This window comes from Sciurus vulgaris, assembly GCF_902686455.1.
Source record: "Sciurus vulgaris genome assembly, chromosome: 9".
NCBI classification, from domain to species: Eukaryota; Metazoa; Chordata; class Mammalia; order Rodentia; family Sciuridae; genus Sciurus; species Sciurus vulgaris.
In genome coordinates, this window is record NC_136469.1 from 51901168 (window position 1) to 51927462 (window position 26295).

At 38.4% G+C, this 26295-nt stretch overlaps 1 protein-coding gene across 1 annotated transcript in view; it reads left to right on the forward strand.

Annotated features, from left to right (window-relative positions):
* The window catches only part of PAPSS1 (3'-phosphoadenosine 5'-phosphosulfate synthase 1), a 118934-nt gene that overhangs the window by 68652 nt on the left and 23987 nt on the right, over positions 1 to 26295 (forward strand). Inside the window, exon 10 of the mRNA XM_079154729.1 lies at positions 14254 to 14522. Within this exon, the coding sequence (XP_079010855.1) occupies positions 14254 to 14522 (269 nt within the window). The remainder of the gene's footprint in view (positions 1 to 14253; positions 14523 to 26295) is intronic.

A 26295-nucleotide genomic window follows, 5' to 3' on the forward strand; every position in this document is an offset into this window, starting at 1 on the left:
AGGGACTATAGAGCATGTGGGAAAGGCAGCCCTCTGTCAGTTGTGATCAGTTCCTGTGAACTCCAGAGTCTGGAGCACAGACTCCTGCCTGCTTCACCACCTAGCAGTTCTGTAGCTGGGGGAAAACTTTCCTCTGAGGACACTCTGAACCCAAAGAGTAGGATTTTATTTTATTTTATTTTATTTTTCTCCCCGCCACCACCCTTCCCACCCCTCTTTTCCCTCTATACAGTCCCTCCTTCCTCCATTCTTGTCCCCCTCTCACCCCCCATTAAGTGTCATCATCTGCTTATCAGTGAGATCATTCGCCCTTTGGATTTTTGAGATTGGGTTATCTCACTTAGCATGATATTCTCCAATTTCATCCATTTGCCTGCAAATCCCATAATTTTATCATTCTTTATGGCTGAGTAATATTCCATTGTATATATATATATATATATATATATATATATATATATACCACAGTTTCTTTATCCATTCATCAATTGAAGGACATCTAGGTTGGTTCCACAGTCTGGCTATTGTGAATTGAGCAGCTATGAACATTGATGTGGCTGTATCTCTGTAGTATGCTGATTTTAAGTCTTTTGGGTATAGGCCAAGGAGTGGGATAGCTGGGTCAAACGGTGGGTCCATTCCAAGTTTTCTAAGGAATCTCCACACTGCTTTCCAGAGTGGCTGCACTAATTTGCACCCCCCCCCCCCCGCAGCAATGTATGAGTGTACCTTTTTCCCCACATCTCTCCAACACCTATTGTTGCTTGTATTCTTGATAATCGCCATTCTAATTGGGGTGAGATGGAATCTTAGTGTAGTTTTGATTTGCATTTCTCTTTTTACTAAAGATGGTGAACATTTTTTCATATGTTTGTTGATTGCTTGTAGATCTTCTTCTGTGAAGCATCTGTTCATATTCTTAGCCCATTTGTTGATTGGGTTATTTGTATTCTTCGTGTAGAGTTTTTTGAGTTCTTTATAGATTCTGGAAATTAGTGCTCTATCTGAAGTATGAGTGGCAAAGATATTCTCCCACTCTGTAGGCTCTCTTTTCACATTCCTGATAGTTTCCTTTGCTGAGAGAAGGCTATTTAGTTTGAATCTATCTCAGATATTGATTCTTACTTTTATCTCTTGTGCTATGGGAGTCCTGTTAAGGAAGTCTGATCCTAAGCCAACAAGTTGAAGATTTGGACCTACTTTTTCTTCTATAAGATGCAGGGTCTCTGGTCTGATTCCAAGGTCTTTGATCCATTGTGAGTTGATTTTTGTGCAGGGTGAGAGATAAGGGTTTAGTTTCATTCTGTTGCATATGGATTTCCAGTTTTCCCAGCACCATTTGTTGAAGAGGCTATCTTTTCTCCATTGCATATTTTTGGAACCTTTGTCTAGTATGAGAAAATTGTATTTATTTGGGTTTGTGTCTGTGTCCTCTATTCTGTAACATTGATCTACCTGTCTATTTTGGTGCCAATGCCATGCCGTTGTTGCTACTATTGCTTTGTAGTATAGTTGAAGTTCTGGTATTGGGATACCCCCTGCTTCACTCTTCCTGCTAAGGATTGCTTTAGCTATTCTGGGTTTCTTATTCTTCCAGATGAATTTCATGATTGCTTGCTCTATTTCTATAAGGTACATCATTGGGATTTTATTGGAATTGCATTGAATCTGTATAGCACTTTTGGTAGTATGGCCATTTTGACAATATTAATTCTTCCTATCCAAGAACATGGGAGATCTTTCCATCTTCTAAGGTCTTCCTCAATTTCTTTCTTCAATGTTTTGTAGTTTTCATTGTAGAGATCTTTTACCTCTTTGGTTAGATTGATTCCCAAGTATTTTATTTATTTTTTGAGGCTATTGCAAATGGAGTTGTTTTCCTCATTTCCCTTTCAGCTGTTTCATCACTTGCGTATAAAAATGCTTTAGATTTATGCATGCTGATGTTATAGCCTGCTATTTTGATGAATTCATTGATGAGGTCTGGAAGTTTTCTGGAGGAGGTTTTTGGATCCTCTAAATATAGAATCATGTCATCCGCCAATAGTGACAGCTTAAGTTCCTCTTTTCCTATTTGTATCCCTTTAATTTCTTTGGTCTGCCTAATTGCTCTGGCTAGAGTTTCGAGGACAGTGTTGAATAGAAGTGGTGAAAGAGGACATCCCTGTCTTGTTCCTGTTTTTAAAGGGAATGGTTTCAGTTTTTCTCCATTAAGAATGATGTTGGCCATGGGCTTAGCATAAATAGCTTTTACAATGTTCAGGTATGTTCCTACTATCCCTATTTTTTCTAGTGTTTTGAGCATGAAGGGGTGTTGTATTTTGTCGAATGCTTTTTCTGCATCAATTGAAATAACCATATGATTCTTATCCTTAAGTCTGTTGACATGATGGATTACATTGATTGATTTACAGATGTTAAACCATCCTTGCATTCCAGGAATGAACCCCACTTGATCGTGGTGCACAATTTTCTTAATATGTTTTTGGATACGGTTTGCCAATATTTTGTTAAGGATCTTTATTCATCAAGGATATTGGTCTAAAATTTTCTTTCCTTGATGTGTCTTTTCCTGGTTTGGGTATGAGGGTGATATTAGCTTCATAGAATGAGTTTGGTAGGGTACCCTCCTTTTCTATTTCCTGGAATACTTTGAGAAGTATTGGAATGAGTTCTTCTTTGAAGGTCTTGTAGAACTTGGCTGAGAATCCGTCTGGTCCTGAGCTTTTCTTGGATGGTAGATTTTTAATGACTTCTTCTTGATGACTTGCTTGATATTGATCTGTTTAAATTGTGTTTGTCCTCCTGGTTCAGTTTGGGAGGAGCATATGTCTCTAGAAATTTGTCAATGTCTTCGGTACTTTCTATTTTGTTGGAATATAGATTTTCAAAGTAGCTTCTCATTATGTTCTGTATCTCAGTGGTGTCTGTCGTAATATTTCCTTTTTCATCACGAATTTTAGTAATTTGAGTCTTCTCTCTCCTTCTCTTTGTTAGTGTGGCTAAAGGTTTGTCTATTTTGTTAAATAGTCCTCTTTTGATAAAGTGGACTTCCAGCCAAAGTTAGTTAGAAGGGATTAAGAAGGACATTTCATACTGCTTAAGGGAACCATAAATCAGGAAGACATAACGATGGTAAATATTTATGCCCCAAACAATGGTGCATCCCTGTACATCAAACAAATCCTTCTCAATTTCAAAAATCACATAGACCACAACACAATAATTCTGGGTAACTTTAATGCACCACTGTCACCACTAGATAGATCTTCTAAACAAAAATCAACCAAAGAAACCATAGAACTCAATAATACAATCAATAACCTAGACTTAATAGACATATATAGAATATTCCATCCATCAACGAGCGGATTCACTTTCTTCTCAGCAGCATGTGGAACTTTTTTGAAAATAGACCATATGTTATGCCACAAAGCAGCCCTTAGGAAATGCAAAAAAATAGAGATACTGCCTTGTGTTCTATCAGATCATAATGGACTGAGAATAGAAATCAATGACAAAATAAAAAACAAATTACTCCAACACCTGGAGACTAAATAATATGCTATTGAATGAAACATGGATAACAAAAACATCAGGAAGGAGATAAAAAAATTCTTAGAGGTCAATGAGAATGATGATACAACATATCAAAATCTCTGGGACACTATGAAAGTGGTACTAAGAGGAAAATTCATTGCATGGAGCGCATTCCAGAAAAGAATGAAAAGTCAACAACTAAATGACCTAACATTACAGCTCAAAGTCCTAGAAAAAGAAGAACAGAATAAGAGTAAAAGTAGTAGAAGACAGGAAATAAATAAAATCAGAGCTGAAATCAGTGAAATCGAAACAAAAAAAAACAATTCAAAAAATTGACAAAACAAAAAGTTGGTTCTTTGAGAAAGTAAACAAAATAGACAAACTCTTAGCCACACTAACAAAGAGAAGGATTCTATTTTTAAAAGTGAAATGAAATTAGAGGTGTAAAGCACTTAAAATAGTACCTGGCACCTAGTGAGAGGTTAGAGTAGTGTGGTTATGTCTGTTGTGTGAGCCCAGACTAGTCTGTCTTTGTATGAAGAGTAAAGAGCATGTGTTTATTCCTGAGCCCTGCTATAGTTTGCTGGAACTTGACGTGGGTTAAGAACTGGAGGCCTTAGGTGGGGTGCATACTCTCTGGTACTCCATGGTTCCCACACAGTCTACCTCTTCATTCACATTTCCTGTGTGTCCTCTTGGAATTTTAGGGTAGGACCTTCCCTGCCTCCTGAACGTTAGTCCCCTCCTCTGAATTTTAAGCAGATATTTGGCTTAAACTACTTACACACTTCTGAGAGCTATACTTGGTGGTTACCTGTGTACAGTTCGTTCTCTTTCTTGCTAACACATTTTGAGCCCAATTGATGAATAGTTAATGATTGGTCTAAGTCAGTAATGGCACCCTAGTAGGCTCTTGTCAGTGTGTGTTAAGGCTCTGTGTATGTCAGTTTTGGCAACTGAGTAGGCTTCCAGAAAAGATTCTCCTTCCTGATGAGAAGCTGGATTTCTTTCTGATTTGGATGTTGCCATGTGAAGATACAGTATTTGGAGCTCCTGTAGCCATTTTGTATACATAAGAATCCTAAATATGTTAACCTGTGTCCTTTTACCATTTCTGATCTGGTTGTGGAGTCACCTACCTCCAGATTTCTTATTCAAAGAGAAAATACATATTTGAATTATCTAAGATACTTCTATTTGGGTCTTCTGTTATTTATAACAGAAGCATTGGAGAATTTATTACATGTAGACTTCTCAGTTTTTGGTCAACAGAAACACATTTAACCGAGGACTTGCTGAGACCACCTTATTTTATTTTTGCCAAAATTTGAATTCATATCTGGAATTGATATTAGTAAATTAATTGTTGGCACAGTAGAGAGGTCTTATCATGGAATTATTGTTCGTAATTAGAAACTTTAATATTACATCTGTTTTGCACTCCTCTTTGTGAGCCAAACATTTTAAGTCATTTAGGGAATTTGTTGCATAATGAGTGACTGCATCTTTGTTTAAAGTAGCTAAAAGCCAGTTATTAGCCTTACATCAAACAACAAAGATTCATGGTGCGATTTTATTTACTTTTCCATTTTAGACTAAGGCAAATAAGCAACAGACTAAGGAGTTTACTTTGTAATCCTTGTTCACTCTTTTAGGAAGCCAGTAACAAGTCACCCACTGATGTGTTTAAGGGAGAGCAGTATTTATTTATTATTTTTGCCCAGAGTTTCTTTCCTTTCTTTTTTTTTTTTTTTTTTTTTTTACCTCTTTCTCCTTCTCCCCTCATCTTAGAAAGAGTATTTTGATTACCTCAGGTGGGCTCTTGTCCTGTGTGCTACATTAATTCAGTCTGTTTGGCTATTTCTAGACTATTCTGAAGCTGAAGGATCAAGGAATTTTTATACATACACCAGCTATAGCAAGCAGTTTAATTCCAGATGGCAGGTCCTTTGAATTACTGATGGTCAGTCAGTATCCTGAAGAGGGAGAAGGAATATCACTTAAGCCACAGAAGAGACTGTTAGTGTTTGTTACACATGAACCATGGGTGTACTGCTGATGACAAAGGGAAAAGCTTGCTTAATTTCCGTCAACCTAGTGTGCTGCAGAATAGTGTGAATAAATCTGAGAGAGCTTTGTAGAATGGGTTATAAACTGTATTTTAAATGAATGGATAGAGTTTTAGGCCATTTTAGGTAAATGTGACAGCAATGTGTGAGAAAGCCGAGGCGAAAGCAGGAGGTTTGTCTTTGATGTGGTGGGCTTCCCGGCCACGAACAGCAGTGAGCTGGAGGTGCTGCCACCTAGGGTGGGAAGGAAGAAACTGTGTTGGGGCCCAGCAGCAAGCAGAAGGCATGTTCCTGGTTGGAGCTGAGGGAACCCACAGGGTTCCAGAGGCTGGCAGCATTGGGTAGCATTACCAGGCTGAAGTGGAGCTGTGCAGAGGGCCTGCTGGCAGAAGCCAGTGCAGGTGCACAGGGAACAGTCAGAATTACAGTGCTGAGATGTTGCCAGGGACCACAGCTGCCCCAGCGGTTTCTGCCTTCAGCCTCCGGTTGCCTGCTAATGCTGCTAATGCCTCCCCCTGTGGAGGCAGGAACCCAGCACCCTACCCTAGAGTAATTTCTTTATATAAGGATCCCCTGCCCTGCCTGACCCAGACAGCATTGAATGGAGAGGAGCATGGGCAATAATTGGCACAGAGAGCAGTAGGCAAAAGCTTTATATTTAGCATAACTTTTTACTTTCATTTTAAAGCATTTCCTATCTTCAGGGAATAGCCATTGCTGCTATATCCTGGGGTATGAGAATACCAGCCTGTGAATAGCCTAATTCATGTGCTCCTAGTTACTCAGTTGGCCTGTCTCTGTCTTATTGATTCCTTTTTTCTTTCTCTTCATGAACAGTTTGTATAAAAGAAAGACCTATGATTTATGACAATCTTGAGGAATGAGGGGAGATCAAACGCCTTACTTCCAGCTCCCTTAAAAAAACAAAACAACAAAACTTCCACAAGGCACCCATACCCACCTACTTATTGATATCCATGTGAAAGCACACACACACAACACGTGCTCACTGGCAACCCTAGAATTATTGTCACAACTTCTTGTTTGACTACTTTGTTGATTTAGGGACAGTTGGAAATGTCTGTTCTTAGACCTTTGGAATGGATAAGATGGCAGCTGGTAGATCTTGAGTCAGAATGGAAGAGGAGAATTATTAATTACTGCTGTGTAGGACACTGTACCGAAAAATGGAAAGATGCAGGCAGATGTTGTAATTTTGGGTTTGGTGGTTCCAGTGCATCCTGGGGCACACTCCTACTGGGCTGGGGTCTGAAGCACAGTTATGAGAAATCTGGAGGGTTGATTAGGATTTGGGAGCATTTTCCTGCTTATCACCTCCTTCATTAGTTCACTGAACTGCATTTGTCTTCCAGCACTCAGCTGGGAACGAGCAGCGTCTGCCTGCCTCTTTGCACTGGGCCACGGCAGTTCTTGCTGCCTGTACTGCTAGATGAGGCAAGAAATGGCAAATCCTACACCTCTCCAGGGCTTGGGTGCTCCACCTGCCTCATACCATCAGGGAATACTGATACTGCCCTTTCCTTCCACGGTCACAAGGGGTCAGACTTCACTTGTTCCCTCTGCGTTTTGCTCCTGGCCTGGATGGTGTAGCATCTATTCAGAGCAAAGGAAGTGAGCCTGTGTTACAAGGCGGTCCCTTCACATGGCTACTTAGTGCAGGAGGACAAGGAGGTGTGGGGATTAGATCTGAGTTTGACTTGAGATGTGACAGTAATAGTCAATATAGAAGATCTGAGGGAAGGTGGGAAGGTAATAAGCAATATATATATTGAAATGTGTTTTATGATTAATCTATAACTGATGAATTAGAAGGTCAGGACTTAGAGATGTGGCTAAAAGAAGGCATCTATGTATGTGCAATAATCGAATCCAGGTGAAGGGGTCAGTTTCTAAATGAGAATGTAAAGAAAGAATTCCGGAGGGCCCAGCAGTGAGCCCTGCTGCTCCAAGAGAACTGCGAGATGTGAGAAACAGGTGGTTAGGTCAAAACAGCCAAGCAGAATGTAAAACATCACATATATTTGATTATGACTGCATAAAATGCACAAAAAGAAAAAATAGGAAACTGCAAAAAAGACAGTTGTACTGAGATAATCCATTTAAGAATGATTTTCCCCTTAAATTTTCTCCATTTGGTTCGTGGTTTTACTTTAAACAGAAAGGGGCAGGAGGGCTGTAAAGAGGCAGATGAGAACAGTGAAAGCTTGGTGCTGTGCTTAGCGGGCCTCAAGGCTAGGAAGACAGCGGGTAGATTTTTATGTTGCAGGCAGTAGAGAGAGGCCAGGACCTCTTAAAGCAGGAAGGTGCCTTTTGGATTTGGCAGGCGTTTCCTGCTCACCGTGACAGAGCAGGAAGGACCTGGTTGAATGAGTGAATCCAGCGCAGCAGTTCATGTAGAGGTGAAGAGATGAAGCCCTGTAGCCCTGTTCTTTTCCTCATCACTGTCTCCACACTACTAGCAGCCTTATCTTTTGAAAACAGACCTATTCATGGCTTGCTGGAGTTGAAGGCACTATATTTCTTTTAACATGTAGTTATTCTCTTACTCGTGAATGTTTCTCTTTCTCTAGATTGTAAGCTTCTGGAGAGAAAGATTAGTTCTTCTATTACCTCAGGAGCAGCTGGTCTAACCAGAATTTTTTGTTTTGTTCAAACTTATTTCTTCTCTTCTCTGTGCCTGCCTGCTATGGAGGCTGTATGGGGAGAAAGAGCCCTCATTGAGGCACCTCATGAAGAGATGGCGAATGGCTGAGGAAGTCTGTGTGTGTGAAGAAAGTAGATCTGTGAATAAGAGTAGGAGCACAAGTGATCCGCTGTATGTGGAAAATGCAGGGAAGGAGTCAAAGATTCCAAAGTGGAATGGTTCTGTGCTCAGAGGGCATTGAGGAGACCAGCAGGGTTTGAATTTAGGGTGTCTGTACACCATGAAGGCAGACGGAGAGATGTTCTGAGCTGGGGGGTGGGGGGGGGGGGTAGTTTTGGTTAGAAAACAGGAATTTGCAAGTTGCTGACTCACAGATCTGCTCAGTGCCCCTGGGCACTGAGGGGGAGAGTGTAGGAGGTAGGCAGCAGCTATCTTTGCCATTGTCTTAGTGTGACTTCATTCCACCAGTGTGGAGATTGGTTTGTCAGATAAGTCTGTCCAGTGTCCTGGGGGATGAATGGTAGATAGAGTTGGCAGGAATTTTATATGAAAATTTTATATGAATGGACAGCAGCCTGCTGATTTTTTTTTTTTTTTTTTTGTCTTGCTACTCTACCTATTTCCTCTCTGCTCTCCCCCATGTCAATTCTACACAGTCCTATTCAACTAATTGCTGTAAATGTTACTGCTTATTTTACTTTCACTCACAGCCTGGTACCCAGTATGATCCCAACTGGGCATTCAGAATCCTTACAGAGCAATCTTTTGCCAGGTTTTGTGTCAGGCTCCATGTGTCTTCCATCTTTGACAAAATGGATGATTTTGTGCTTTTCAGACACAAAATCTGCCTCCCTTCCTCTGTGCTTTTCCTCATACCAGTTGGCTTAGTTAGAATTTTCTTTTTACTCCTACCTACCACATTTTATTTGTCTTTCAGAGATCAACAAACCACAGCCCGAAGGCCAAATCTGTCCTGCTATCAGTTTTTGTAAATAACATTTATTGGAAAACAGCTTTATTTGGTGGCTGCTTTTGCACTCTGATGTAGGGTTGAGCAGTTGCAGACACCCCCAGCCTGCAAAGCCTAAAATACTTGCTCTGACTTCCTATAGAAAAAGCGTACTTTTATGTGTGGTGCAAAGCACACTTTGCAGTGTGCTTTTCCAGGAGTCAGGATTATAGAACTCCTAATCCTTTCTCAGGAACAGGGATGGATGGCTAGGAAGAAAATGGCAGTTATAATGTTAAAATTAACGTTCAGTCATCTTATAGATCATCTTCTATTTTCAAACTCAGTAGAAATCATGGTTTTGTTATCATCTAGGGGTGCTAGGTTCATTGTCTCCAAGAATTGAAGAACAGGACCCAGAGATAGTAAGCAAGCAGCAGGTTTATTGCAAAAGTGACAGAGCTAGACTTCTCCAAAGAAGGGACCCTAGAACAGAGAATCTGGTGGGGGAGTATTGGCCTGTTCTTTTTATGGACCATAAACTCCTGTTATTGATTGGTGCCCCCTCTGTCCTCATGTCTGTTTTAGTTTTTCTATTGGATCCTCTGCTTTCCTAAGCATGAGTATAGAAGTGTCTGTCTGATCGGGTCCCTGCTCATGTTCATGAGCACTTTTTGTCAGTCAGGAAGTTTGACCTCATCAGAAGACCCTCTCCATGCTCCTTAGATCTGGTCCTGCCCCTGACTTCCTCGCTCACCATCTTTTTTTTTTTTTTTTTTTTTTGTGGTGCCAGGGATTTGAACCCAGGGCCTTGTGCTTGCGAGGCAAGCACTCTACCAACTGAGCTATATCCCCAGCCCTCACCATCTTACCCTAGCTATCTAGGCCCTTCTATATCTCCCTCAATTTTAGCTAAAAGCAGTATTAAAATAAGTCACTAGGAATTGCAGTGCAAAGGCAAATGTTTTACACGGATTATGGTGTGACAGTCATTGTCCTTTAGAAAATGGGGACAAGGTGTAAGATGTTGACGCAAGTGACTTTAAGTACCCATAGTAACTTGTTATTCTTTTTCTATCCTTTATTGAAATTGGTAGAAGACAGGCATATTGGCTTGTGCTGGTTGTGACAATGTCTTGGACATGTAAGTTTCCAATGGATTGAGGACTTATATTACATTTTTCATATCTAGTGGAGAAACAAACTGTTAGGGATGCAAATTCAGCCTGGAACAACAGGCATTTAAAGCCATTTGTGTAATTCATTGATAAATGGTTCCACGGGATTGAGAAAACCAGAAGCTTATGAAAGACTAAGCAGATCAAGTGACCGTTGGATTTTTGAATGAAATTGATAGGAAATAATTCTACCTGGAAGAAATTTGGGCAATAAAATCTTTTATATGTTGCTGAAGTGAAGTTTTAGTAAGTCATATATCTTAACCTCATTTGTTAAATGTCTAGTATGAAGCTAGATTAAGTCTTTTTGGAAAGAAAACCCAGGTAAACTATTAGAATCTTTAGAACATGTACATTTGAGACAGAATTTATATTTCTTGCTTGCTTTCATATATTCTGCCATATAAATACTCTTGCTAATCGACAAGTTTCATAAACTCAGACTTGATCAGATTGAAGTCTAAGAACATAGTCATCTTCTACCTGAGATGTGTATTCAAAGGCAGGAGCCCGATTGGGGTTAAGGAGGACAGAGCCTGTGTATCACCGCATGGTAATGCACTCTCATTCTGGAAACTGGCTGAAAGTGATAGTAGTGGAGTGGAATAGGAGATCCAATGCCCTGTCTATGGGGTTGTTTTCTATTTTAAAGAATGAATTATCTAGTGAACTTGGATTTGTGAGTACTACAAGGTGTCTCTCAACAGGCTAGGCATTTTATATTATTTTCTTTATAATAATAACCTTAGAATCATCCACATTTCAAAGTTGTAGACATTGAAATTCAGTCCTTAAAGGCACAGGCATGGCTAGAAACTGGTAGACCTACAATTCAAGCCTATAAATACCCTATTGCAGAGCAGTGCCTCTTCTGATACCCTACAGTGCTTCTTCTCTTTCAACACTTGCTATTGTGGGAAACTTAAAACATATGTAGTGTAAAACATATGTAATAGTGTAACAAATTCCTGTGTACTTCTAGTCCAGCTTCAGTAGTTAGTTACCAACTCTAGGCTAATCTTGTTTCATGTGTACCCATTACCCCCTCATATTATCCTGAAATAAATGTCAAACTCCATGTCATCTTATCTCATTACTTCAGTGTCTACTAATGATAAAGACAACCACAATGCCATTATTGAACCTAAATAATAATAGTTTCTTAATATTAGTCAATATCCTGTCAGTGTTCAAATTTCTAGTAATTTCATAGCCACTTCCCTCTTTCCCTTCTTTTTTTTTTTTTTCTTAGCATTTGTTTAATCCAGGACCTAAATAAGATCTGCACATTGTAATTGTTTGATATGTCATCTTAGTTTTCATTTGTTTTTTACATTTTATTTAATTTTACATGAAATTCCAAGAATAGTACCAGGAACTCCTGTGTAATTTTTCACCCAGATTCCACAATTATTGACATACTTCATTTGCATTCTTGTTCTCACTCTTTTCGGGAGTAAGTTGCAGACTTGATGTCTTATTACCCCTTAATATTTTCACCTGTATTTCCTAAAAATAAGGACAGTCTTCTACCTAAAAGTGTAATGCTCATCAAACTCAGGAAAGTAGCATTGTTGCAATACTCTTTAATCCAAATATTGATTCACATTATCTCATGTTGTAACAAAGTCTTTATTGAAAAGCCAGTGAACAGGGCTGGGGTTGTTGCTCAGTGGTAGAGCACTTTCCTAGCATGTTTGAGGCACTGGGTTTGATCCTCAGCTTGCATGAAAATAAGTAAACAAAATGAAGGTATTGTGTTCATCTACAACTAAATACACACACACACACACACACACACATATTTTTTTAAGTCAGTGAACAACAACAGCCAAGTATTCTCTTTCTCACCAGTTCTTCCTGTTCCGAACCTAGGTCATGTGACTTTAGTCTCCTTCTAGCTAGAACAGTCACTTAGTCTTTATCTTGACTTGCATGACCTTGATGTTTTTGTAGTTCACATGTTGTTTTAGTCAGCTTTTTTGCTGGTGTGACTAAAAGACCTGATGGGAACAGTTTTAGGGGAGGAAAAATTTATTTGGGGGCTCATGGTTTCAGAGGTCTTAGTCCGTAGAAGGCCAGCTCCATTCCTCAGGGACCTGAGAGAACATCATGGCCTTTCTCCCTTCTGTGTTTATGCCTTCCTTCCACAGTGAGAATGCTTGTTCCTTATCCTTAATTTGGTGACTTATTCACCCTACCTCTCTGTATGTAAACAGTCTTCTAGTCAAACCAGTGGTCCTCTCAGCCTTGGCCTTATTAGCTCCAGGTACCAGCCAGGCTTCTTGATCCTGCTGCAGGCTTGTGCTCTCCACTCTGTTCAGGGACCCAGATTAGCCCACGAGTCAGATTCATTAATGCTTAGTAAGTGTGACTTCATGGCTCAAGGCTGTTTATGCAGAAGGGGCAGAGTAAAGTGAGGGGAGAGAGACCATAAGACTAAATTCAGTGATGGGATTGTTTAGACTAGTACCAGAGTGGCAGAATAAGTTCAGCAAGTCATTCTCTAAGTTAAGGAGTATTTGTACTTATGTATGCAGTCTCCATCCATTCTTTTTGAAAGACTGGTATGATAGAGTTAGGAAGAAAACTGATTCTTGATCTAGGGGAGCCGTGCAGTTCTCCTGAATGGTTTTGGGGTTTTTCATGTCCATATGTAAGATAAAATTTGAAGCAAATTTAGAAGGATAGAAAAAATTTCAGGTCTACATATCCCTCTTCCATCCCAAAGCAGAATAGAGTATTTGTATCATGGACTTTACTGTGTTTTGTACCTAATGTCATATTAGCCATTTCCTGGATGAAAACCAGCCTTCTTCATGTATAAAAGGCAACTGGAGAACTTCTAATAATAATAATAATAATAGTAATAATACTGTATATCTTGGTATTATCGGATGTGGCAAAACAAACAAAAATGTCTTAGTCAAGTGCAGTGTAACAGTCTTCCTACTCTGCCTTTGTCATGGTGATAGGAGAGGGTCAGAGGTTGAGTAAGGTGTCTACTGTGGTTTAAAAAGTATTAGGGAAGGAGGGTGTTTCTCTCTCTGAGTAGGATCAGGTCTATTATAGGATGCTATACCAGGGGTGAGGGCAATAAATACAGAGAACCTCACATTGGCTTCTTTCTCTGTTCTGTGAAATTACTCCATACCTTAAAGAATCATGGCATCTAAGAGTGGTCTTCTGGTAGGTAGCGAGCACCATGTAGGAATGAAACCAGGTTTGTAAGCAGGAAACAGTAATCAGTTCAGTTAATCTTGTGGTTCCATTGTTTGGGTAATTGCAGTGACTCTTGTAAAGGGGAACTGTTCCTGCTGCACTGCAATCCAGAATCCTGACACAGGATCACAGGACAGAGTAGGGTTCTAGACAAGCGAAGTGGTCAACATAAATAAGCATACTTGGACAGTAAGATTTTGAAACTACAAATATCTCTACCTTTCTGTCTTCTTTATTAAGACAGTGTCTAAGGTTCTATGAGGAGTTGACTTGGTGGTTAATTGAAGCACACACCAAGAAATTATATCTGTTGTAATTGAACAAGATGTTAGGAACAGAAAGAGAGTCTGACACTCTAGTTTCCAGTGAATGGAGAGAGTAATTCCTATAAATCCATGACTATTATATTACATATCCTCAGGCATGTAAGATGTACTTAATATTTGTAACTAGACGTATGTGTCATGTTGCCCTAGAACAAATGGTCAAAGCAGAACTTATTTTTCACCCATTTTCTGATTCTAAGCATGCGTGTGTTTTCTTAAACCTAAGCATCAAACTTTAAGAATTTCTTAATCTGTAGAAGGTAATATTAGAAATTCTTCACTCTGGAAATTCTCTTTTCAGATGCTGTCTTTGCATTTCAATTACGCAACCCAGTGCACAATGGACATGCTCTGTTAATGCAGGACACTCACAAGCAACTTCTAGAGAGGGGCTACCGGCGCCCCGTCCTCCTTCTTCACCCCCTCGGTGGCTGGACTAAGGATGACGATGTTCCTTTGATGTGGCGTATGAAGCAACATGCTGCGGTGCTGGAGGAAGGAGTCCTGAATCCTGAAAGCACGGTGGTGGCCATCTTCCCATCTCCCATGATGTATGCTGGGCCGACTGAGGTAGGTTGCTTTTAAGATTTTTCACTGCAGCAGGTAGTGTTGCTAGTTTACCTGCTGATTTCTCCGTGATGGGCAGATCTATTCCAGACATTCAGTGTTCCTGAGTACTCCTGCTGGCAGGGATATTTCCCACCTGTAGCCCCCAAGAAGAAGCCTGTTTGGGAAAGGGAAGGTTGGAGAGGTTTTTGTTGCTTTTCTTGTGATTCTTAGTACCAGTTCTGAGAGAGAGAACTTTCCCTGCAGATAGAAGTCTTGGTGAGACTGGGAAGGTGTGACATAGGCCTTCTTTGTAACCCCTGGCCATGTTACAGACACAGCTCTAGCAACACTGATATTGTTCCTTTAACAAAATCCTAGGTAGGTTACTGTCTTCAAGCAACAGATTTGATCTTATTTTTGCTTTATCTAAATTTGCAAGAACTAAACGAATTTCAGTGAGGAAAAAAGCACTGTATCTTCAGTCAACCTTCTATTATAACAAATATTTGAGGTAATTATATTTTGGCTCAAAGTTTTAGAGGTTTTAATTCATGATCAGTTGGTTCCATTGCTTTTGGGCCTGTGGTAAAGGCAGCATATCGTGGCAGAAGCGCATGGTGGAGCAGAACCATTCATGTCATGGCCAGGGAGTGAAAGAAAGGAGAAGGGGCTCAGGTCCTACAGTTCCCTCAAAGACATGACCCTAGTGACCTGAAGACATCTGTTTAGACCCTAAAAGATTCCACCAGCTCCCAAGTTTAACAAGTTAGAAACCGAACCTCCAACACAGGGGCCTTTGTGGGGACATTCCATACCAAACTTATGGCATTTTCATCTGCTAATGCAAAATGCGTTCAGTATCTTAGAAAAAGGTTCAGGATGTTTTTCATCTGTTCTTTGTGAGTGATTGGAGCATGATTGAGTCAGATGTAAAATTGCTTCTTGATATTGGTGAGGAGGGGGTTATGGAATTCTATTTCTTGGTCAAAAGGAATGTTTGAGATTTTTTTTATATCCATATGTAAAGAAGAGGACTTGATTAAGTTTTAGCTTCAAGGCAAAGTAGGCTTTCAAAAAAGTATTTGCTAAACGAATGAATAAATCAGTGAGTGACCTCAAAAACAGTGGGCGGGAAATTCCCAGGCAGCTTCCTGTTGATTTTTCAAGATAAAGAATGGAATGCACATTATTATTGCATTCTTTTTCATGCCTGCCTTGAAGGGTGATGAATTCTCTTCAGTTTATCTGAGAGGCAAACCCTTTCTAAAAAGATCTAAGTAATTTAGTCATATAAACTCTGTGATATCTTCCTCTAGAAACAATTTCAAAAGGAATCCAAGACATTTAACTGTTCTTTGGGATTAAGCCTAAACATTTTTATTGGAGTTTAGTTATGGGGTTGTATATTCTGTTACCTCTTTATCTGAGAAAAACAGACAAAAGCAGCAATAACAACAGGATAAAAGATTAAGATGTATTTGACTCTTCTTTCAGGTCCAGCCTAAACATTGCATTGAAACTTCCTTGTCGGGTAATGCTTCACATTCCACCCTCTTTTGTGTGGTACCTTCCTAAGAACTGGCCAGTGGTGTCCCTTCATGTTCACTAACTACCACCATGACCTTTCGTTCTTGCCTTTCAAAAGCCTATTGTGTTGGAAATAAAAGTAATAATTTTATTCTAGTAGTTCCCCCAACCTCAGCCTCTCTTGGTGCTCATTTCTAAGGAGGACATTTGGTGTTATTCTCCTAAATTAAAGGAGAAATGTTTTTTAATGTGGGAATGACCCAAATGAGATCAGAAATGGGTTTAAGATCAATAATCCCATTAAAAGTCAGCTGAGAAAAATGAAGCAATTTACTTCCACTTTTTAGGGCCTGTTTTGTCCTTTTTCTGTTTCTTATTCCCTATCTAAAAGTGGAAGAGATATGACATTTTCTCAAATAAACTGAAAAGTGAGAATGGAGGAGTAGATAAATAATAAAATAGCTAGCCATAGTAAACAGAAGGTCCTCAGAGACTACCATAAAGGGTCAGGTATACTCCTTTGTCTAAATTGGGAAGATGTTTATGCCTTCTGACTTTGGAGCCAGGTGTTTGTGAAGGAAAATCAAGGAGAAGGAACCTAAAGGTCATGGCTTATCCTAGCATCTTGACCTCCTTGCAGGGCAAAGCTGAGTCACTGATCCTGAACAGTAAGAGATGTCTTTCCTCACCCATCCTGGTTCTTGGCTAAGGTACCTATTACAAAAGATTAACAAGAGAAAGGTACACATTTGCGTAGTACAAGTTTTGCATGACATGAAGACCTTTAGAAATGAAGACCCAATGAAACAGAATCCTGTGAATTCTACATTGTGGTTTGATGAAGAGTGGACAATCATGCAGAAATATGATTGGAAAAAGGATTATGATCTGATACCGATGACCCCCCTGGGAACTGTTTCCTCAGATCCTTCTCTATATCTTTATATCTTCAGGAACCTTCTTTTCCTCTGGGTACAGAGAGAACACCTGAGAATGTGAGAGTCTTATGACCTACTTTAGGGTAAAGTCAGCAGGGTTTTATGACTTAATTCAGGAATAAAGAAGGAGAGAAGTGAAAGTTGTCTTCCTGCTTCTGCTGTTTTCTTAGATATCGAGGTGATGCATTTTGGGGAAGCATGACCCTAAACCCATCAATGAGCTGACTGTAGCAGAACTTGCATTGGCCTCTGATCACTACCCTTAAGAGCATGGTCTAGTAAAAATAACACAAGCATATTGTCGAGGAGTTCAGGGGTGGGTTTGACCTGGTTTGCTACCAGCTGAACTATAATTTCAGCTTAGTCTTTTTTAGAACTCTCTGAACTATGTTTAAGTGCACATTGACTGGTTATTTAAAGAATATACAAGTTGGACTGACTATTCTTTAAGGTTCTATCCCATTCTTATCATTTTCTAATTTGTCTTATTTTAACTTCATATCGAAGGAAGTTATGAAAAGGTAAATGTTTCATGTTGAAGGAAGTTAGAAATAACATTTCCTAATAAGCATTCAATTAAATTAATTTTTATTATTTTAACATAAGCATATAAATATTTGAATGTAAGCACCCAGAATTTAAGAAAAAGACTTCAATCAGTGCCAAAAGCTTTCCTTCTTGCCCCCTCTAATTTGTACCTACCCTACCAACAGTAGTCTCTGTCCTTGTGCCTGATGTTACACACATTGTGCTTCTGTTGAGGATTGCATACCCTGGGAAGCAGACTCAGAGAGTTAAAATAGGATTTTTTTCACCTTCCATTATGCTTGTGAAAAATCACCCTTCTTGTTTGTGGTTAGTGGTGGATTGTTCATTCTCAGGTCTCTGTAATGTTCTGTTGTGGGATTTCACCCAGTATCCTTCAGGAGCATGTGGGCCATTTCCAGGTTTTCGCTATGAACAGTAGCTGGCATAAAGATTCCAGTGATGCCTTCTTGTGAACATGTCTTCTGGCTGCAGCTTGGAGTGGAATTGCTGGGTCATGGGGTGTGCTTTTGTTCAGCATTAGATGATGCCGCTAATCTGTTTTCTAGTTAGTTTTATACTACCATCAGCAGTGTGTCCTCTCCAAGCTTGATCCTCTCTCATTGTAGCCATTTCGATCTTTTATTTCTGACTGTTTAGCCAAACACTCTAATACTTTTATTATTTCTTTACCAACCACGAAAATCTTTTCATTGGACCGGGTTTCACTGAAGAGGAGATGGAGATTTGTAGTAAAAGAGATATAGTTATAGATAATGATGAAGAAATAAACTATAATAAAGCAGTTTTACTCTCTTCTTATTGCATTTGTCAGGCAATATTCTTAGTGCCTTATATATGCTAACAAAATCCTTATAGCAATAATAAGAGAGTAGGTACTATGATTATTTGTGATTTACAGGTGAGGAAACTGACATAGAGAAGTTAAATAAACGTTCAAGTTCATCTGGTAGTAAATGGATAGAAGTTGTTATAATAGGAATGTTCCTGAACCTATGTAATCTGACTCCAGCACCATGCTGTGCAGTTTCACAGGGGTTTTAATATTATTTAATGTTAAAATATTTTTAAATTATTTTTTTATTTTTACAGTCTGCATTTTGATTCATTGCACAAATCAGGTACATCTTTTTATTTCTATGGTTGTGCACAGTGTAGATTCATAACATTTGTGTAATCATACATGTACATAGGGTAATGATGTAGCTACTCTATTTTTTGGAAACAGACTTGAAGTAAATTGATGTAGTTCTTCCAAAAGAATGAGTGAGAATATTTCTGACTGGTATTCATTAGTGGTAGACTGCCTAATGGAGTGACTATCAAACATTTATCACAGCCTACGGTGGTGTTTTGATATTCTTTGTTTATTCTGTGTTCTCATCTTTATATTCTTTTTTTTTTTTTTTTTTTAATATTTTTTAGTTGTCAGTGGTGCTGAGGATCAAACCCAGTGCCTTACACATGCCAGGCGAATGCTTTACCACTGAGCCACAACTCCAGCCTCTTATCCTTGTATTCTTATGATACTTGCCTCATATTGTTAGTAATATATACTTAAGTTTTTTGTGGGTGGTGTTGGGAGTAAATAGTACAAATGCAAATTACTGCGTTACCTGGCTCATGTCAAATGATAATTAATGTTACTAGCAGCTTTTAAAAAACTGAAAAATTACTATACTGCACAGTCTCGGTGTCCTATTCTGTTCCCACATAAGGGAATTGTCTTTATCTCAAGGCTGCTTCTTAAGTCTGCTTAAAGACCTAGAGTTTTGAATGTGGCAGAGACTTATGCAAGTTTTCATGTCAGAGCATGTATCCACAGTCTGAATTGAAATGCTGTGTGGTGTTTAATAATAAAAACTATTACTATATAGAAAATGAAAGTAAACATTTTTGAGTACATGTGTCACATACAGAATTTATGCTTGTGAGATACATATTTTATTCACATTTTCCCAGTGGGGTTACTGAAATTTAGAGAAAGTAACTTAACTCTGCTCTATCAAAGAAACCCTGAGCTGTATAGAAGTAAAATCAAATTTTATTCAGGACTTATTGCAACAGGGGAAAAGAGATTGAATTTTAGATAGAATGAGACTCAATTCTGAATACAGCACAGATAAGTGGGGATTTATAGCAAAAAAGCAGGAAGGGATCAGGGGATGGAAAATTACTGAGAAAAAAAATAAAACATGAGCTGTTGGCAGTTGTAGTTAGGATTCTTGCTAAAGGCGGACCAGGTAAACACATGTCACCTGAGGTGCATGGAAGATGAGGAATTTGAGCAGACACGGAGGTCCATCCAATATGGAGAGTGGGGGAGTCTCAATAAATAGGCTTAGCAAGATTTCTGCTATAACTGACAACTGCAGACCCAAAAAAGGTGGACACTTAAGGCTAAGACTAGTGTATCCACGTCAGCCTGACTAAAGTTGAGTCAAGGGGAGAGTCTTTGTCAGCCTTAAGACCAAAGAGATACAGAGCTGGGATGGCAGTGGTCCTGGATAATAGGCTGGGACCTTCTTTGCACTCATTTCATTGCAGCCAAATGCCTTGAAGTACCTTATTTGCTTGCAAGAGAACACAGTCACAGTGAAGTTGTACTTGTCTATAGACCTCTGCTCAAAATGTAAATTATGAACTAAGAGATATGGTTCTCATCAGGAAGCTCCAGATCTGGTGCCTGAGCAAAAGGCAGTTTTAACATCTGAGCTTTTAAGTAATAACCTTTAGAAATTCTAGTGAACATCTTCATATTTTAAACCATTAAATGTTTTAAGGCTTATGATCTGGCAGGATTTAAACTGTTAGATTAAGTGGCTTATGAAAGCTATCCATTTCTTTTTCTTTAATGCTTCACTTGTGTGTTTATTGGTGCATTTGCAAACCTTTAAGTGAAGAATTTTCTTGTAATAATACACACACACACACATACACACCCTTGTTTTTGTAGCTTTTCCAGTGACATCAGGAAGAAGTCTGCCAGTAACACTTATTTGCCAACTAATAATAATAAAATAAAAACAATGATTCTTCCTTTAATCGTTTTCTGTAGGTCATTTAGAAGGCATTGATACCAGATTTGTTTCCTTAGCACAGATGCTTTTCAGAACAATGAGCAGCTGTTAAGACTATTTGATTATCAACAGGATGTTCCTGATTTTCCAGTCTATAAAGATTTAATGTCTTGATTCCTAAGTTCCATTTAGGAATGGGGTGGGAGGGAGATTGGGGGTAGAATTAACTTTTTAATGCTCAAATGGTGTTATGAATGTACATTTTTGACCATGTGAGGAGTTAAATGGCAATATAGGAAATTCTGTGAGTCTCACCTTGTTAAATACTAAATCTATGTTTGTAAAGAACAAATAATGCTTTCTAAGACCTGTTACATGGAAGTGCTAAGAGTAAGATGTATTTTGGAATGTGAATATGTATAACTAACAGCTATATTCTAGGTTTATGAAGTTTTAATGAGGATTATCAATTAAATTTGGGAGAGAAATGCATTTGTTGGAGGTAGGCACTTTGCTATGAAAGTTATCCATGCACTGTAAATGACTCTTTGGTAGAAACTGATTCTGTGTAACTGAGCAGATGCCCTTAAAAAGGTACAGTGGGGATATATTGCCATGTGAATGCCAGTTTATTTGTGTAATTAGTCCATGTTTTAAATCAGTATATGGAGCAGTAAGTAGGGTATCTACTACTTACTATAGTAAGTAGTACTTACTACTTACTGTTAGGCTATAAACCTGTGCTTGCCTGTAAACACTTCCAGGAGCTCCAGCAATTTACAGGGACTTGACTTCTTGAGATCTGAGCCTAATTATATAAGCATACTACTTCCAAGTACTAGCTGTAGTTTTAAACTTCTTTGGGGTTTCCGATAATTCTGTCATCTACTCATTTATTTTATTCACAAATTTGTTGAGTAGTATAATAAAGATTCACAGTCTTTCATCCAAAATCTTTGTTGCGAAATGTGAACCTTAATAAGTTTTCTACCATGTTCCTATTATATTAAAAAAGTAAAATATGGTGAGGATATACATTAATACTACTTTCTAAAAAGATCTTGCATGGGCCTCAGATATATTAAATTAGATTGATCATACATAATCTATGGTACATGGTACTTTATCATAATCATTTGTTCATGAATTAATTGATCTTTTTAAATTTCAATCATATATTTATTTTTATGGGATACTGGGGGTTGAACCCAGAGGCACTTTACCATTGAGCTCTGTCCCCAGCCCTTTTTATTTTTTAATTTCGAGACAGGGTCTGGCTAAGTTTCTCTTGGCCTTGTTAAGTTGCTTGAGGGTAGACTTGAACTTGTGATCCTCCTACCTCAACCTCTGGAGTTGCTGAAATTTCAGGTGTACACCACCATGCCTAACCATTTGTTGTTTTTTTAAACCATTGAATGAACAATTATGAATTGCCTCTGACCTGAGAAATATAACTTATATCTACTGGTATCTCTAGCAATCCCATGTCTCTGCTGCCATTCCCTTCCTTCAAAGGGTAATCAGGGTCTTTAATTTTATATATTTTTCCTTGTCTGTGCACACACACACCTTTGCATGTGCGCACGCGCGCGCGCGCACACACACACACACACACACACACACAAACACAGTTTTATCACATGTACATGTGTTTAAGTGATCTATTTCTTAGTTTTTACTTGTTTTCCAACTTTTATGAAAAGGGTATAATGCTTTACGTTGTCCTTTTGGACTTGCTTTCATTACTTATGGTACTCGCAGATATTTTTATGTTACCAGGATTCTTCCACATGGTATGTAGCTGTAGTTCACGTATGTGACGTGATCTTTCATTAGGAGAACAAACTGCATTTTACCTGTGATTTTCCCATTATTGAAGTATTCATGTTTTTACCTTTTCTGTTGTGTGTGTTGTTTTTGTTTTGTATTTAATTTTTGCTATTGTGAACATTGTTACTGTAATTTTTTTGTTGCCTGTCTTACCAAGAGTACAAAAGTTTCTCCTTGGAGTGGAATTTGAGTCCTGTGAAATGCAGATAAACAAATTGGGATGGTGATCCAAATTTATTTTTAAAAAGGGTTATATTAGTTTCCACTCTCACACTCCCAGTGATATACAGGAGAATCTAATCCCTAAATTCTTCTAATGGTATATCCATTTTTAGGAGGTGATTTGATAATATGTATCTGATGTCTTAAAACTGCATAGTATTGAGCTGTTCCAAGAAAGCAGGAAGGCAGCAGGACCGAGTTCCCACGCAGCCTTCCGTGTACGTTGTTCCAAGTGATAGGTAAATCAGAGGCTGTGCTCCTGACTGATAATAGACACTATCATTGGCCATTTTTTCTTCTTTTTAAAATGGTGTGCATGTGCAAGAGATGACAGATTCATATGTCAGATTATGAGGATGTGTTCCTAAATGCATGACTGTTCAAATTGTTACTGAGTTGTCAGTTGTTGGCCATTTATTAACATTATATTATTTGTATTTTCTAAACAGATGCTAAGGTACAAAAAAAAAAAAAAAGTGAGGGGGGCGGATACTTTACTGGAATCTAAAACTGGACAATCAAAGCAGATCTGGGACACAGGAGGTTGGATTAATAAAATAAGGAAAAACCCCAGCAGCACAGCTACTGTCACAGCTGGGCGGGAACCTCCAGCCAGAGCACCCCGTCTGTGAGCATAGTGGAAGGATAAGGAACCCTATATTTTGGGAATAAGGAACCCTATATTTTCCTATATATAGGAACCCTATATTTTGGGGAGGCCTGAGGTGTGTCTGGGTAGGGAGTGTTTAGTGACCACAAGGACATTGCCGAACAGACTGCATGATATCTGATCGTGGGGAAAGAAGCTGCCGTCTGTTCAGGCAGGGAGTGGAGGACAAAGGAAGGAACCATTTTGCAGCTGTAGTGTAGGACCCAATTCCCGGCAAACCTGAGTTTGGCCTGAAATACAGGCCTGGTAAACACAGGCTGCATGACATAGGGTGTGCCTAATTGACCAGAAGAAAATCAAACATGGAGAGAGGTTTACACAAGGTGCAAGTGGTAAAGGAAACAAACTGGCTCTACCCCTCCCCATTCAATCCTATTGCTCGCAGGACCAGCTGGGAGAAATGCATCTGGCGTTGCAGGTGACGGTAGGGGACTAAGAATTGGCTCCCCTACCACACAAGGTGGATCCCAGGGGAGCCCTAAGGCAAAGTCCTCCAGAGTGGGCCAGCAAGTACTGGGCACTGGAGGTGCTCTCCAGACTAATTGGCATTCAGCAAAGAGCCTGGAACCCACTTAAGCCTAAACCGTGCCTCTAGGAACTCCACCTATGGGATTACCTCCCTCACTCCGGCAATCCAGAGGGTGGAACATCGTGCTCCAGAAAGACCCCACCTAAAACTGCTGAGAAGAGAACCTGAGAATATTTTGAATTCCAGCAGAAAGAATTTTTTAACTTTTCATCAAAAAAAAATTTTTAAATTCTTTTTCACTGTTTAATTATGACCTTAATGGTACGTGAACATTTATATGGTTTCCATTTTTTTTTTTCTTCTTGTCTGTAGCATTTTTGAAACCAGTTATTTTAAAATGGATTAGTTTTTTGTGAAGTAGGATGTTGATTGGTATCCTTAGTTTTGTATTCTTTTATTTTCAATTTTTAACTTAAATTTTTGCTTTATGTATATTTTTCCCATTTCCCTTGATTCTCTCTTTTCTTCCTCTATCAGTCAATCGCTATTATTCTCTTTCACTGTTCCTTTAATCTTTTACTTCTGTCTTCTCTCCTCCTCCTTCATAATCATCACATTCTCTGTCACTTCTGTTCTCATCCTGTCCACCATTTAAAATTGTAAACTCTTACAAACTTTCTGTTTTTATTGTATGCAATAACTGATCATATAATTTGTTTGTTGTGATGATTAACATTGTACATGTCATAGTAGAAACTATTTGGTTTAACGCTGTATATTGTTTGAATTGGTTGTTGTTATTATTTGTTTCCCCCTAACCAGGGAGGTACTGGAAACCTTCCGGACACTGAGTTCACAGGGGAGAATGCTGCTGCCTCAGATCCATACTGTGAGATGGATAGACAACAAACAACATGAAAAAGCAAGGGAATCAATCCCCCCAGGCAAACCAAGATACTCCAATAACAGAATCCATCAATACCACAGTGGAAGAAATGTCAGAGTAGTTTAGATTGTACCTAGTTAAACTGAGATGTGAAGTAAAGGATGATGTAAGAGAGCAAATACAGTTAGCAAAAGATCACTTCAATAAATAGAGATTCTTAAAAAAACAAACAAATCCTTGAAATGAAAGAAACAGTAAACCAAATTAAAAATTCAATAGGCAGCATCACCAACAGACTAGGCCACTTGGAAAACAGAACCTCAGGCAATGAAGAGAAAATATATAATCTTGAAAATAGTTAACCATAGAGAAACAATTTTAAGAAATCATGAACAGAACTTCCAAGAATTATGGGATAACTGAAAAGACCAAATTTAAGATTTATTGGGATAGATGAAGGTGCAGAGATACAAAGCAAAGGAATGCACAATCTTTTTCAATGAAATAATATCAGAAATTTTCCCAAAGCTAAAGAATGAAACAGAAAATCAAATACAGGAGACTTACAGAACCCCAGATGTGCAAAATTACAACAGACCCACATCAAGGCACATTATAATGAAAATGTGTAGCATACAGAATAAGGATAAAATTTTAAACTGCAAGAGAAAAATATCAGATTAGATAGAGGGGAAAACCAATTCGGATCCCCTCTGATTTCTCAACCCAGACCCTCAAAGCTAAGAGGTCTTGGAATAACATATACCAAGCTCTGAAAGAAAAATGAATGCCAACCAAGACTCCTATATGCAGCAAAATTAAGCTTCAGATTTGAAGATGAAATAAAAATCTTCCCTGATAAATCAAAATTAAAAAGAATTCGCAATCAGAAAAAGCCTGCACTTCAGAATATTCTCAACAGAATATTCCATGAAGATGAAATGAAAAAAGAAAAGTGAAAACCAGGGAAGGAAGGAACAATACTAAAGGAATAGTCAATCAAAGGAGAAATTAATTCAAATTAAAAACTAGAAATAAACCAAAATGACGGAGAACACAAATCACATATCAATAATAATCTTGAACATTAATGGCCTAAATTCATCAATCAAAATATACAGATTGGCAGATTGGATTTAAAAACAAGACCCAACAATATGGTGTCTCCAAGAGACTCACCTCATAGGCAGAAGGTAAAAGAATGGGAAAAAACATATTACCTACATGGATCATGTAAATAAGCAGGGTTATATCTTCTAAAATAAACCAAGTTATGTAAGCTATATAATTGTAATTAAACAATTGTAATATTACCTTAATACATTTTTAGCATTTGTAGGGTTGTTTTGATAGCTCCTTTTCCATTGATATTTTTTCTTTGCTTTTTTTCTTGATTAGACTTAAATTTTTATCAACTTTTAGCTATATTATTTCTTTTACATTTCACATATTTCTGTATCTATTCTTGTTTTTTTCCTTCCTACTACCTAATTTGAAAATAATTTGATTGTTAATCTAGCTTCTTTCTGATACAAATTTCTTAAGTGTTCATCTGGGTACGATTTTGTCCCAGAGATTCTGATAGTTTAAGCTTTTATTATCACTTAGTTCAAAGCACTTTTTATTTACTTTTCTTATGCTTTCTTTTTGAGCTGTGAGATATTTATGTGTGTCATTTAATTTCGA